This window comes from Mesoplodon bidens (genome assembly GCF_964165515.1).
Source record: "Mesoplodon bidens genome assembly, chromosome: 17".
Taxonomy (NCBI): domain Eukaryota; kingdom Metazoa; phylum Chordata; class Mammalia; order Artiodactyla; family Ziphiidae; genus Mesoplodon; species Mesoplodon bidens.
This window is the reverse complement of record NC_138174.1, coordinates 21,636,699-21,651,879: the sequence shown is the minus strand read 5'-3', so window position 1 is coordinate 21,651,879 and position 15,181 is coordinate 21,636,699. Positions and strand designations below refer to the sequence as shown.

At 41.9% G+C, this 15,181-nt stretch overlaps 1 protein-coding gene across 2 annotated transcripts in view; it reads left to right on the top strand.

The window, feature by feature from the left end:
- The first annotated feature begins 44 nt into the window (after positions 1-44).
- The window catches only part of GPALPP1 (GPALPP motifs containing 1), a 33,719-nt gene continuing 18,582 nt past the window's right edge, over positions 45-15,181 (top strand). For both annotated transcript variants that reach the window (XM_081214423.1, XM_081214422.1), the window contains exons 1-4: positions 45-233; positions 7,836-7,968; positions 9,143-9,244; positions 11,808-11,913. In XM_081214423.1, coding sequence (XP_081070549.1) covers positions 146-233; positions 7,836-7,968; positions 9,143-9,244; positions 11,808-11,913 — 429 coding nt within the window. In that variant the 5' untranslated portion in view covers positions 45-145. The remainder of the gene's footprint in view (positions 234-7,835; positions 7,969-9,142; positions 9,245-11,807; positions 11,914-15,181) is intronic.

Genomic DNA, 15,181 nt, shown 5'->3' with positions numbered 1-15,181 from the left:
ACAGGTCAGCCAATCACAGGCTGCTACGTCATTGGTCGGGGCCGGAAAAGCTTCCCTCATTTTCGGCGTATGGCGGGCTGACTCGCGGGGAGGTTTGACTAGGCGTGGATACACCTGTGTGCGGGACCAGTGTCTGCCACTGCGGATGGCGAGGGATCTTATCGGGCCGGCACTGCCGCCCGGCTTCAAGGCCAGCGGGTCAGCGGAGGACGAGGAGCGGGACCCCAGCCCCGGTAAGCGGCGGCGTCCCCTGCCCGCCAGGCCCTCCCACCCCGTCTCTGGCCCGGCCCAGTTCTCGGAGTAGTGGTCCCGAGGCCCGGGAGGGCGGAGGAGTGGCGAGTGGGCGCGGCCCCACCCGAGCTAACTTTCCTTCCCAAGCGTGGCCGTGGGGGCTGTAGAAACGAGCTTTGGCCTAGTAATCATTATCACCAAGAAGTATTCGCATTTAGTTCTCCATGGGCTGGACGCTGTGCTAAACGATCGATGCACATTCAGTGATTTAATACTCTTGGCCACTGTATAAGGTAAAGATTATTATTTCGTGTTGCAAATGGGGACACTGAGGCCCAGGCTGTTGCGCATACCACACAGTTAGTTAAGTGGTGGAGCCCGACTTAGAGCGAAGCCTGTACTCCGAACCTCTGTGCTTTCTTGACTTCTAACGTGCAATGAATGCCCTTGGCTCTTGCAGAAGATGCTCTGCGCCCTAGCCCCCGACCTGCCTTCCTAGCCTCTCGTCCTGTCCTGACACACGGCTCAGAGCTCAAACCAATCCGAGTTTCTGCGCAGTTCTTCAATTCTCTAGGCTCCTTTGGCCCTCGCCCTCCTCTTCTTGACATACCTGACAAACTCCCACCTCATCCTTCAAGCCCTAACTTCAGTGTCACCTCAGTGAAGGCTTTCCAAACTCTCCCAAGCATTGTCACGCCCTCCTCTTTACCCACGGGTTTTTTGCCTACTTAATTACGTCACGTATTTAATACACTGTTTTCGAATAACTTGCTGACATATCTGTCTCCACCATTGCACTATAGTCTTCTAGCCTTAACACATAGCAGGCACCTCGTATTTGCCAAATTCTTCTCAGACTCCTCCGTGATGAGTACCCATCTGCTTTCATGTTGGTACTAATTTGTAGCCTGGGACTGACTGAAGTTGGCAAAGAGCAAAGCTGGAAGAATAACTCTTCCATTTCTGAATCTAATTTGCATTCTTTGACTACCCAGAGGCCGTGTTTCCACCTAGAGGTTTCTTTCCAGGTCTTGTTTCTGCTATAGCTGTTGAAAAGTTAGGCTCTTATTTTAGCAAGGAAGGATCCATTCAACTAAGGTTGAAGAAAAGTGGGGTTAACCAAACTTTTTATTTAGCACACAGGTCTGAGATGGACCAATTTAATTTTATTTGAATACTCTGGAAAATTGAGTGCTGGGAAGTGTCCCCTGAGATCATGTTAAAAACACGGGGGTGCAGATGTTTTCTCAAGACCAGTCTGCATACTCCAGACACTGCTTTGTGTAAGCTGAGTGGAGCCTGGGCTCTTTTGACTCTGACTTTATTCTCATCTGCGGCAACCTTCACGCCACTCATCCCAGCCACATTCGCAGTCACACACTGGATCCTATTCCACCTCTGAAAACTTTTTTTTTTTTTTTTTTTTGGCCGTACTGTGCAGCTTATAGGATCTTAGTCCCCTGACCAGGGATTGAATCCGGGCCCTTGGCAGTGAGATCATGGAGTCCTAACCACTGGACCGCCAGGGAATTCCCCCATCTCTGAAAATTTAAATTCAGATCTTATTCTCAGCCAGAACCCCTTATTCATCCAGCATTCTTCCTCAGTTACTCTCATTACAAGTTTTTTATTTTTTAGTTTTGTTTTTAGTCCCATTGAGCCATGTGATCTCTGCCTCAGTCCGTTTTGGCCTCAAATTTCCTTTAATTACTTCTGTCCCTGCTCAGCTTAGCCTCCATGGTCCGTCCATTCATGCCTTCTCTTGCCAGTGTTTTCAGCCGCCTTATCCCATTTAGTATTCTGTTAAACCCGTCTAGCAAAAACTCAGCCCTGGACCAGTACAGTCGTTCACCCCTGATGAGCCCACACCCAGGCTTCCAAGAATCCTCACCCCTCCACAGGCTAAATGCTGCTAAACACTATAGTCTCCTCCCTGGCTGGGTCCACAGTTCTGCCCAGCCATCCTCAGACGTTTCCCCACGCAGGTCTCCTCCCCCATGATCAACCATGGCTTTTTAAAACCTTCTCTTTCTTCTTTACACTCTCTCTCCATCTACTTCACAGAAAAAGTAGATGCCATCCTAAGAGAACTTCCTCATTTTTCTGGCACAGTACCTAAAAACTTTCCCAAACCTCTGCCCAACTCTTTCGTCTTCCCTTTGATTATAATGCAAGAGGGGAACTACCTCCTTCCAAGGCTAATCCTTCCATTTTCACTCGGAACTCCTGCCCTCACTTGTCCTGGGGGCTCCTTGCCCTTAGCATTTAACCAGAACATTCACATCGTTCCCATCTTCATGAAGACTACTCCACATCCCCCGGTAGCCACTCCTCTTTCTCTCTGACCAACTCTGGATCCTCCCTGTTTTCTCCTTAACCCACTGCATTCTGGCTCCTGTTCTTGCCAATCCACGGAGACCACTCTCACCAATTTCACTGTGGAAATAAATGAAGACCACCCACCAATCGTCTCGGCACCTTTTTGCTAAATTCAAGGCACCCTTTTCAGTCCTGACCTTGTTTGACCTCACAGCCACATTTCCCCCTGATGATCCCTCCTCTCTTCTCTTGGTTCCAGCCACTCTGAACACATTTCTAGATGTGCCAGGCCCTTAGGCTTTCAGTTCTTTGCAGATGCTTTTCCCTCTGCCTGGACCACTCTTCCTCCAATCCACACTCCCTTTGCCCAGCTAACTCAGTCTCATCTTTTAGCCTCAGCCCAACCATCACGGTTTTTTTTTTTTTAAGTTATTTTTGGCTGTGGTGGGTCCTCGTTGCTGAGCGGGGGGGGCTACTGTTCGTTGCGGTGTGTGGGCTTCTCATTGCAGTGGCTTCTCTTGTTGCGGATCACGGTCTCTAGGCGCACGGGTTTCAGTAGTTGTGGCACACGGGTTTAGTATTTGCGGCACACGGGCTCTAGAGCACAGGCTCAGTAGTTGTGGCACACAGGCTCTAGAGCGCAGGCTCAGTAGTTGTGGTGCACGGGCTTAGTTGCTGCGCGGCATGTGGGATCTTCCCGGACCGGGGCTCGAACCCTTGTCCCCTGCATTGGCAGGCAGATTCTTAACCACTGCACCACTGACATCACTACCTACTCCCATCAAAAGACAGTCGGGGCTTCCCTGGTGGCGCAGTGGTTGAGAGTCCACCTGCCAATGCAGGGGACACGGGTTCGTGCCCCGGTCCGGGAAGATCCCACATGCCGCGGAGCAGCTGGGCCCGTGAGCCATGGCCGCTGAGCCTGCGCGTCCGGAGCCTGTGCTCCGCAACGGGAGAGGCCACAACGGTAAGAGGCCCGCGTACCGCAAAAAAAAAAAAAAAAAAAAAAAAAGACAGTTGGATTCTCCTTATTGACATTTCCATGACTTAATCCTGTCACAGGATCAGCAAGCTTTTCCTGAACCAGATAGTAAATATTTTAGACTTTGCCAGTCAACAGGCAAAATCAAGATTATTATAAAAATATGTATATAACAAGAAAGCAAAACAAATTTCCACAAATCTTTATTGCTGAAATTCAAAATATAATATAACAGTATAATTTTTATTGTAGTTTAAGTCTACTAATGAGAAGAATGGATTTGCTTTGGAGGGAATAACGTTTTGTTTAATTGGGATTCAGAGTCAGTGTTTCCTATTATAATCGATTGCTGATCTATAATAAGATTTAATGTGCTTTATACTGAGTACTTCTTTTTGTATGCATAATTCTGTGTGATAGATATTACAAGGGAAACATAATGACATAATCTCTATTTTCATGGAAGTCGTAATCTACTTGTAAAATTACCATTGCAGTAGAAGAGCTACCTTAATGACGCGCATCACTGCTTTAGGAAGGAGATGGAATAGTTCATTACAAATGCCTAAAACAATTTTTTGAGACATTTTATATAGTTCTGAAGAGTGATACCTATAAAAAAAAGTGAAGCTAGGGGGCTTCCCTGTGGGTGCAGTGGTTGAGGGTCCGCCTGCCAGTGCAGGGGACATGGGTTCAAACCCTGGTCCGGGAAGATCCCACGTGCCGCGGAGCAACTAAGCCCGTGCGCCACAACGACTGAGCCTTTTCTCTAGAGCCCGTGAGCCACAACTACTGAGCCCATGTGCCACAACTACTTAAGCCCGCACGCCTAGAGTCCGTAGTCCACAACAAGAGAAGCCACTGCAACGAGGAGTAGCCCCCGCTCGCCACAACTAGAGAAAAGCCCGCGCGCAGCAACAAAGACCCAACGCAGCAAAAAAAAAAAAAAAAAAAGAAAGGAGCTAAAAAGGAAAAAAATCTTCTCTCTTTAATACTTAGGAGCAAGAGGAAGATGGAAAGAGCCAAGAGTGAAATGTAATCCCCTAGTCTCTTTCATGTTAAACTATATCCGCCTAGAATTTTGAAGAAAGGGATATTTATGGAAGGTTATATGCTCCCTTGCTATATTCTAAAATGTGCTTTCTCTAGGAATTAGTAGTACATACAAAGATAAACCAAAAATCAGTAAAGGCATTATTCATTACAGTCAGAAGTCAGATATAATCTCCACTTATAGTTGGGGAACATTTACAAACGAAGACATAACTGTTCTTCAGTCTTAAACAGCAGTTGGAGATATGAATTTTATCTTTTAATTCTTATTGTTTTCCTCTTTTTGCTCATTGATTGTTCTTTTCTAGGCATGCCGTATTACCAGTTTAGCTTTTTTTTAAATATATAAATTTATTTATTTTTGTCTACATCGGGTCTTCGTCGCTGGGCGTGGGCTTTCTCTAGTGTGGCAAGCGGGGGCTCCTCTTCATTGTGGTGCACAGGCCTCTCATTGCTGTGGCCTCTCTTGTTGAGGAGCACGGGCTCTAGGCATGTGGGCTCCAGAGCGCAGGTTCAGTAGTTGTGGCGCACGGGCTTAGTTGCTCCGCGGCATGTGGGATCTTCCCGGACCAGGGCTTGAACCCGTGTCCCCTGCATTGGCAGGCAGGTTCTTAACCACTGCGCCACCAGGGACGCCCCAGTTTAGCATTTATTTTCTATAATTCCTTCCTTTATTTAATGATACATGGGAGAATGTAGAAAAAAATGGATCCAATTTTTTAAGATAAAAGTTTGGATTTTTTTTTTTTTTTTTTTGCTGTACGCGGGCCTCTCACCCCTGTGGCCTCTCCCGCTGCGGAGCACAGGCTCCAGACGCGCAGGCCCAGCGGCCACGGCCCACGGGCCCAGCCACTCCACGGCACGCAGGATCCTCCCGGATCGGGGCACGAACCCGTATCCCCTGCATCAGCAGGCGGACCCTCAACCACTGCGCCACCAGGGAAGCCCTAGTTTGGATTTTTTAAGTCAACTTGTTGTGTATTGAGCACTTGTTCTATGGTAATACAACAAGGAGCAATAGGAAAAAAATTTCAGAAATAGACCTGTGGTTCCAACACTGAGCCTGCTTTCTCCCCTGAGTTTTATATTAATATACCCAAGTACCACTGATCATACCACTGAAATTTCTAATGGGCATGTTAAACTGAAGATGTGAAAAACAAGCTCTGAGCTCTTCCCCCAAACATGCTTCCCTCCTAGTCTTCTCCATATTAGAGAATAGCACTACCATCCTCCTGGCTGGCTAATCAGGCCAGAAACCTACGACATCCTCAGTTCCTTTTTGGCTGGCTCTCACTTCTCACATCCAAACCATTAGCAAATCCTGCTTCTTCAAAGCAGTTGCAAATCAAACCATCTCATATCAGCTTTCTAACTCATCTCCCCTACTCCTGATTCCCTATTGTCCACAAGCTGAGTTTTTTGTTTTTGTTTTAATAAAAAAGCTAACTCAGATTATATCTCTCCAGACTCAAAACCTTGCAGTGACTGCCTGTTATAACTAAAATCCAAATTCAATTACCACAGCCTATGCTCACATTTATGGAGTGCCTACTGTATGCCAGCTACAGTGTTATATGCTTTGCAGGTATAATATGTATTCTTCACAACAGCCCTATGAGACTGGAACTACTGTTAACCTCACTTTACAGATTAAGAGAATAACACAGGAAGGTTAAATAATATCCAGATCACACAGCTAGGAAGTGGCTGAGCTGGAACTCACAGCTAGAGTCTGGCCCCAAAGCGTATAGTGTGGCCCCTTTGAACCATCCGATTTTGTCTTGTCACTTTGCTTACTTTGCTCTAGCCACACAGGCCTTTTTATCCCTCAAGCACATCAAGCTTGTTCTCTCCATAGGACTTTCACACTAGTGATTCCTCCATCTAGAATGTTCTTCCCTCAGATTGTTGCATGACCACTGTCATCGTTTAAGTCTCCCTACAAATGTCTTCTCAGGGGAACCCTCCCTGACCTCTGTCTTTAAAATTACCGTCCCACGTATTCACAGTCACCTTTTTTTATTTGTTTCTTTTGTAAGTTGTTTCTCTAGAAGTACTCAATAAATATTTGTTGAATGGATGGATGTTGACTTTGTTGAATGTTGTTTAATATAACGGTTAAGAGGTTCATATCCTACCTGCACTATTTAGTTGTGTAAAATTGGGCAAGTTACTGTCTCTCTGCCTCAGTTTCCCCATCTGTAAGCTAGAAGTAATACTGCTTTCCTAATAAGATGGTTGTCAGAATTAAATAGGGGAATGCATGTAAATCTCTTAAGTTTTTGTTGTTATTAATACTGAAGGAATAGCATACCTGGAAGCTCTTTGGAAAATCATATTTCCAGGCCCTCCTCCAGGCCAACTAAGTCAGAATCTCTGGGGCAAGGGCACAGGAATCTCTTTTTTAAAAATATTTTGGCAAGTCTGATAATCACCCAGGCTTGGGAACTATGTCAGTAGAGTTTTAGCATCACTGCTGAGGATCGACGTAGACAGTTGTGTCTGTGTGACATCATACAATGACATCGTGCAATAATGTATAATTTTGCTAAGCCATGGAGTGAGAGCAGTTCACTATGGTGAGTGAGCACAGAGCACCCTTACCTCTTCCTTGGCATCTGCATCCCAGTGTGACCTCATTCTCTTCTCTGAATCTCTACTAGTAAGCAGGAGAATTTAGAGTGCCTCTACTTTTGTTTCTGCTTGGAAAATCATCTCGAACAGAAAGCTAACTGAGAAGTATGGTAATACCAATAAAGATATTTTTAAGTGGTGATTCTTAGTCAGAAACCAGAATGGATAATTTTGATTTTTACCATGTTAGACTGTGGAATGGCAAATTTGTTATTTGGTTAGCTCCGTGATATAAATATTGTCTACCATACACTGTCCGTAAGGAAAAAACAAAATCATGAAACCATTTTGGCAGTTGCACCAACCAAAATTGCAACCAATGCAAAAATTGCAAGATGTCAGGGAAATTATGTGCTATTGCTACATTTATAAGTTTGGCTATTAAAGCTTTTGTGAATCTCATAGGTAACACTGTGTAAGACATGATTTCTGCTTTCCTGGAGTTGGAAAGACAAGCCCACTGTACACAACAGGAGCAAATGAGATTCAAGTCCATAATAAATGATAGCCAGCCAGTGCTGAGAATTTCAGAACAGAAAGTGTGAAATGTCAGCTAGGGAGTTCATTGAAACAGTTGTGGCTACTTATGACATACACAAGACATCTTCTTTAGTTGCAGGACCAGCTCTGCCCCCTAATTATAAAAGCAGTAGTTCAAAGTCATCAGACAGCGACGAGGACAGTAGTTCTTTGTCTGAAGAAGGAAATGAAGAATCTGAAGAAGATGACACTGGTCCAACTGCAAGGTGAGTCACTTATTACATTAAATGGTAAAACCAAGCTTCAAATCTGGTGTACACTGGCTAACAGAGAGCTAGTAAGGGGATATCAACCTGCATTTATACAGCACAGGAAGAACTTACTTCATATGGCATTTCCTCATGAACTATACCTTTCAGAAGGAAATTTATTTTAGTAGTATATAGCTCTGGAGATATCTAGAATTTCAATAAAAGTCTTATATACAGGATTTTTCCTTAAGGTATTATTGAAGTGATTAAATATTCTAACTAAACCATACATCTTCTTTTTTAAAATTATGTATGCAGGGAACTCCCTGGTGGTCCAGTACTTAGGACTCCGTGCTTCCAATGCAGGGGGCACAGGTTCGATCCCTGGTTGGGCAACTAAGATCCCACAAGCCGCACAACCAAAAACAAGAATATGCTTTAAAAAAAAATTATGTATGCAGTATGTGCTTTTTGTTTAAGTAAATGAATGATTCCCTCTGACCTAGCCTTACTCACCACAGGTCGATGTAAATAAGAAGTCGAATCTTTGTTTATTATTGGACAGCAAGGTCTTTTTTAAAGCACTTTAATGAGTAGGAGACAGAAGTAGCAACTTAAAGCCTTTACTTAAGTGAATTTAAAAACCAGTGCCATAAACTTTTTGCTCAAAAATATCTAGCAAGTAGAGTATTTGAAACTTCATTGAATGGACTCTTAAACAACACAGAAAATATAGAAAATTGATATATTTCTGCTGTAAAGAAGTAACCAATCTCTATTTTTAGACCATAAATGAATTTCAAGAAAAGATTAGTATAAGATCTGTGGTAGATTTTTTTTTCTTATTTGGCAAGATTAATTTATTGTTTCAGTGTTTGTACAACTAGTTGAAGTTAATGTTCTTTTAAAAATGGAAATTTCGGGCTTCCCTGGTGGCGCAGTGGTTGAGATTCCGCCTGCCGATGCAGGGGACGTGGGTTCGTGCCCCGGTCTGGGAAGATCCCACATGCCGCGGAGCGGCCGGGCCCGTGAGCCATGGCCGCTGAGCCTGCGTGTCCGGAGCCTGTACTCTACAACGGGAGAGGCCACAACAGGGAGAGGCCCGTGTACCGCAAAAAAAAAAAAAGGAAATTTCTCTATGAAGAAAATTTTGACATACATGCATAAAATTACACTACTGTGTTTTCAGAAAACAGAGGAGAAATCAGGATGACGATGATGATGATGATGAAGGGTTTTTTGGACCGGCCCTTCCTCCTGGATTTAAAAAGCAGGATGATTCTCCTCCAAGGTGGTAATGTGTACTACTTCCGGCCAGTCTTTTCTAGTGTCCATTAATTCATTAAAGAGTTGTCTGAAATTGTTTTTTAACTTACGTGTTTATATAACATTTGAAATAAATTGGAAGTAAAAATAACTAATTTTAAAATTCATATAAGGAAAATAATTATTTACACGTTTATGACACTTTTATAATTCATAAAAAACTTCCACATCTCTTATTTGGTACTGACAAGAGTGTTCTGTGGCAGGCTGGGTGAAACATGACCCTTCTTCCCCATTTTTTTTTAAACAAGTAAGGTTGCACACATAGTCAGTGGTACACCTGGGGCTGGAATCCCGGTATTTGACTTCTAATTCAGATGTCTTCTTAATTATTTATTGAAGGAATAGACAAATCCCTATGTACCAAGTTACACAGTTAACTTCACCGAACCTCAAATTTGTCATCTGTGGAATAAGATAGCAACACGTACCTTACAGAATTGTCGTGGTGATTGAGATTTCATATTTATATGCATATATATACGTGTGTGATTCTTATATAGTGCCTGGCACAGAATAAACATATAGTAAATACTGATTCCTGTCTTCTCGGAATTATAAAATATTTAACTGCTGAATATGAAATTGCACACTATATTGTTTATAATTCATAACACTGTATCCCAGTATGCAAGAACAAGTAGAAAAGGCTGTTGTACATTTTATATTCAGAGGTTATAATCACACTTGTCAGCTTCTAATTTTCATGTAACTTTTGGGGAGTAACTGCCTCTGAATTCAACTGAAAAAACACTTTTTGTTGTGAATGTAGTCAGTTTCTGTAATGGCATCAGCAAGTAAAGGGATGCTTATTGAAGAAAAGAAAGAAGAGAAATAAGAGGAATAGGCAATCCACTGCCTGTTTTTATATGGCCCCGAGCTAAGGATGATCTTTAAGGGGTCATTAAAATACAAAGACGAATATGCAACAAAGACCAAATGTGGCCCTCAGAGCCTAAAATTTCCTGTCTGGGTTTTTATGGGAAATTTGCTGACTGCTGGGCTATAACATTCCTTTCAAGAAAATAGATTATTAGATACATAGCGATTTCTTTCTATTTTGACAATAGTAAAATATATGTTTGAAATAAACAGGTGGAAGCATATATTGGAGGCAAAACCTCATACACGTCCACAGCATGTGCCATGGTTATGTTCCTTTACTGTATTTTAAGATTTTATGTGTTAGTGGTTTTATACTCACAAATCCCCTGAGGCCAGAGAGTTGAGCTGTAATTGCGTTTGTAGATCTGCTAAAAACTGTACTCACAAAAAAACCCATACAGCACTTCTTTATAAATGATAACTAATTTGATCTTTCTAACAATGCCACCCTTCCGCATGTTTCATTTGCAAAATTGTTTTGGTTCATAGCAGTTTTATGAACCAAGGCAAGAGGTAATTCAATGGCCAGGATCAGACCCCAGACCTTGTGACTCTAGTACTATTTTTGTCCTACCGGGAAACCTATCTGTAAGACTCTAATTGAACATAGTGCAACCTGGAAAATTCAGCTTAGGGCATCAGTGCCATCTTGGTTGGTAACACTTGCACAGGGACATCTCTGGAAAAAAACAAAGAATGGAGAAACTTAACAGTATGAAAGAGTCGAAAGTATCGTTCTTCTTTTGTTTTTTCCATACATAAAGTAGGACTTTCTCTTTTTAAGGCCTAGGATTTAGGCAGTTTTCTCTTTGAACGGATGTCTGTTCCCTCAGACTGTGGCAGTAGGGCAGCTAGAACGACACTGAACTTTGGCATCAGACAGACCAGGGTTCACACTCCAGCTCTGCCACCGACTAGTTCATGTTGTCGTTGGGTGTTATTCTGCTCAGATAGAAAACGGAGTGACTTATACCAACCAGGGTTTTGTGAAGGAAACAGAAAAGTACACTGGTTGAAATGTGGTTAGCGTACTACCGTTTCCTTTCTATACAAGTCTTAAATGAACTATTTTCCTTCTTGTACGCTTCCACATCATTATTGGATTGTTCGTTAGGACGGTGTTTAGGTTTTTATAATGCCTTGGCACACATAACCATAAATTACTAACATCTGTTGTATGCATGTGCTATGTATGTCCTTAGAACCCAATTTATACTTACGTAGTTCTGACTATAAATATAATGCCACTAAGGTATTTTTCAGTGGACGGTGAATATCAAAACTGAAAGCCAAGGCCAAGGCACTAAAGCCAAGGCTTTAGTCCATAAGTTATTATTTTTATTTAACATACTTCTTTTAGGAAGAACAAAGGTATACACCATTGCCACAAAGATTGAGAATTACTGGTTTAGCATCTAATCATTGACTAACAAATAGAAAGTTAAAATACAAAATTTAGATTTTTATTTTTATGATACTCAGTGAAACAATACTAGGTTATAGAGTAAAAATAATATGTTGAATAAGATTCTCATTTTCAACATTTGTTATTATCTGGCTTTTTATTATTTGTGTGAGCTTTTATTCTGAAAGCTGACTTTTTAAAGTCAGGGAGAATGATAAAGGTACATTTTATTTTTCAGGCCTATAATAGGTCCTGCATTACCACCTGGTTTTCTTAAATCTGCACAGAAAAGTGACAAAGGCAGAGATGATCCAAGACAAGTATCATCGTATTTCAACTCTGAGGTTTGGAACTTTTTCTATTAAAAAATAAGATGTAAGAAACTCAAGACTTTACATAGGAATAACTACAGTCGTTTGACTCAATCATATTCAAACTAATTTAGGATTGTAGCTAGGTAGATGAAATCAAAAGCTGTCATAGACCTGAGATTCTTTTAGAAAAATAACAAGGCAAATTACATGTGACAGGGTGTTGCCTATTCATGCTTCTCATCCTTGAAGGAAAGCTTTAAAGTACTAGAAACTAGAACATGATGAAAAGTTTAAAGAATCACTGTGATTTGATCCAGAAGAAAACAAGCTAAGAAAATTTTTAATAGTGAAATAATTATTATAAAATATTGAAATTAACTTTCTCCTACCCAGCTCTCATACCATTGTATAACAAGGGCACTAGTGGATACATGATGCTTTGAACAGAAAGAACAAGTAATTTTGGAGTCAAGGAGGAAGGCTATATTCTTAGAGAGGGCCAGTCCTTAACAATAGCTGAGATTTGCAGAATACTTTATAATTTGCAATGCATTTTCCCCATATATGCATTTTCAGCTCCTCCAAAACCTTATGAAATAATCATGATCTGTATCTTAGAGATGCTAAAAGCCAGAGAAATTGGGTAACTTTACTCCAAATCACAATTTCTACTTATCAAAAGTCAAAGCTCAAACCCAGTTCTTAGGATTTTATATCACCTGTTCAGTCTGCTAATCTGCAGTGATTAATTCATACTGCAGATTAGCAGACTGAACAGGTGCTAATAAATTCAAATACTCCTGTGCATCTCCACTGAGAATTCAGCAATTCCACTGAGGTTGTTACTAAAGGAAATATATAATTCAGTGGTTAAGCTCATGAACTCCAGAGTCATTTACTCATTCTTTTAGCAGATGTTTATAAAACACCTATAGTGTGTCAGGCCCTTAGTCAGAGAAATCAGTCTGACAACAAATTCTGTTGTTCCCATCTTCAAAAACGTCCAGAATCCAGCCACTTCTGCTGCTACCCTGATCCCAGTCAACATCATATTTCACCTGTTTCATTGGTCTTCATGCCTTAGCCTTTGTTCCTCCACTACCTCTTCTCAACACAGCAGCTAGAGCGACCCAGATAAAACAAAGTCAGATCATGTCATGCATGCTCAAAACCATCAATTTGCTCCTCCTCTGTCTGCATAAAAGCCAGAGTCCTTACAGGGCCCTCTATTATCTGGCCTCCATTAGCTCCCTGATTTTCTCTCTAATTTTGATCTGACCACACTGGGCTCCTTGCTCCTTAAATATGCCAGACAGGCTCCTACTCCTGAGCCTTGATACTTGCTATCCAAGTCTTTCCAAAATGGTTTTCCCCTAGATACTTATGTTGGCTTGCTTACCACCGGCTAGAGTGCTTTTAGCTGCTAATAACAAAAAAAATCCAACTCACAATGAAATGTAGTCTTAACCTTGTTAGTTAACAAATTGGTTGTTTATATAATTTCCTGGGTGGTCTGTAATCTGTATTCCCCAAATAAGAAAAATGTGTTTCATACCTAAGAAGAGGTCTAGAGGAAGGGTCATTCCAGGGTTGGTAAATTCAACAGACTAATGAGATCATCCAGGGCCCAGTTTTTTATGTCTTCTCTATCATTTACAGTATGTTAATTCCTCTTAGGCTGACCAAGTGCTGAGATTAACATGCAGATGGCAGTGTCCAGACATAGGGTCCCTATCCTGTGCCCCCTTTTTAGAGAGAGGAAAACCTTTCCAGGTTTCCTGTAGACCTCTCCTCACATTTCTTTGGCCAAAACTGAATCATATGCCGTGCTCAAGCCAGTCAGTTGGCCAAGAGGAATGAGACCAAAGTGATTGGCTTAGAATTATCAGCATTTTTACCCAGGGATTAGAGGAGGTCCCAGTTTCCTGAGAAGCACGTGGTTCCAAAGAAAATGAACAAAACACAGGGTTCTCTTAGCAATAGAGTAGTTATTCGTTGGAGCTGTTACAATCCCTATCTGAAAGACAAACCAAGGCCTAGAAAGATTAAATAATATGCTTGACAATCTTGAGAAAGAAAAACAGAGCTGGAGGAATCAGGCGCCCAGACTTCAGACTATACTGCAAAGCTACAGTAATCAAGACAGTATGGTACTGGCACAAAAACAGAAATATAGATCAATGGAACAGGAGAGAAAGCCCAGAGATAAACCCACACACATATGGTCACCTTATTTCTGATAAAGGAGGCAAGAATATACAGTGGAGAAAAGACACCCTCTTCAATAAGTGCTGTTGGGAAAACAGGACAGCTACATGTAAAAGAATGAAATTAGAACACTCCCTAACACCGTACACAAAAACAAACTCAAAATGGGTTAAAGACCTAAATGTAAGGCCAGACACTATAAAACTCTTAGAGGAAAACATAGGCAGAACGCTCTATGATATAAATCACAGCAAGATCCTTTTTGACCCACCTCCTAGAGAAACGGAAATGAAGACAAAAATAAACAAATGGGACCTAATGACACTTCAAAGCTTTTGCACAGCAAAGGAAACCATAAACAAGAAAAAAAGACAGCCCTCAGAATGGGAGAAAATATTTGCAAACGAAGCAACTGACAAAGGATTAATCTCCAAAATTTACAAGCAGCTCATGCATGCAGCTCAGTATCAAAAAAAGCAAACAACCCAGTCCAAAAATGAGCAGAAGACCTAAATAAACATTTCTCCAAAGAAGATATACAGAATGCCAACAAACACATGAAAGAATGCTCAACATCACTAATCATTAGAGAAATGCAAATCAAAACTGCAATGAGGTATTACCTCACAACAGTCAGAATGGCCATCATCAAAAAATCTACAAACGGGCTTCCCTGGTGGCGCAGTGGTTGAGAGTCCGCCTGCCGATGCAGGGGACATGGGTTTGTGCCCCGGTCCGGGAGGATCCCACATGCCGCGGAGCAGCTGGGCCCGTGGGCCATGGCCGCTGAGCCTGCGCGTCCGGAGTCTGTGCTCCACAACGGGAGAGGCCACAACAGTGAGAGGCCCGCGTACCACAAAAAAAAAAAAAAAAAAAAAAAAAAAAAATCTACAAACAATAAATGCTGGAGAGGGTGTGGAGAAAAGGGAACCTTCGTGCACTGCTGGTGGGAATGTAAATGGATACAGCCACTATGGAGAACAGTATGGAGGTTCCTTAAAAAACTACAAATAGAACTACCATACGACCCAGCAATCCCACTACTGGGCATATACCCAGAGAAAACCATAATTCAAAAAGAATCATGTAC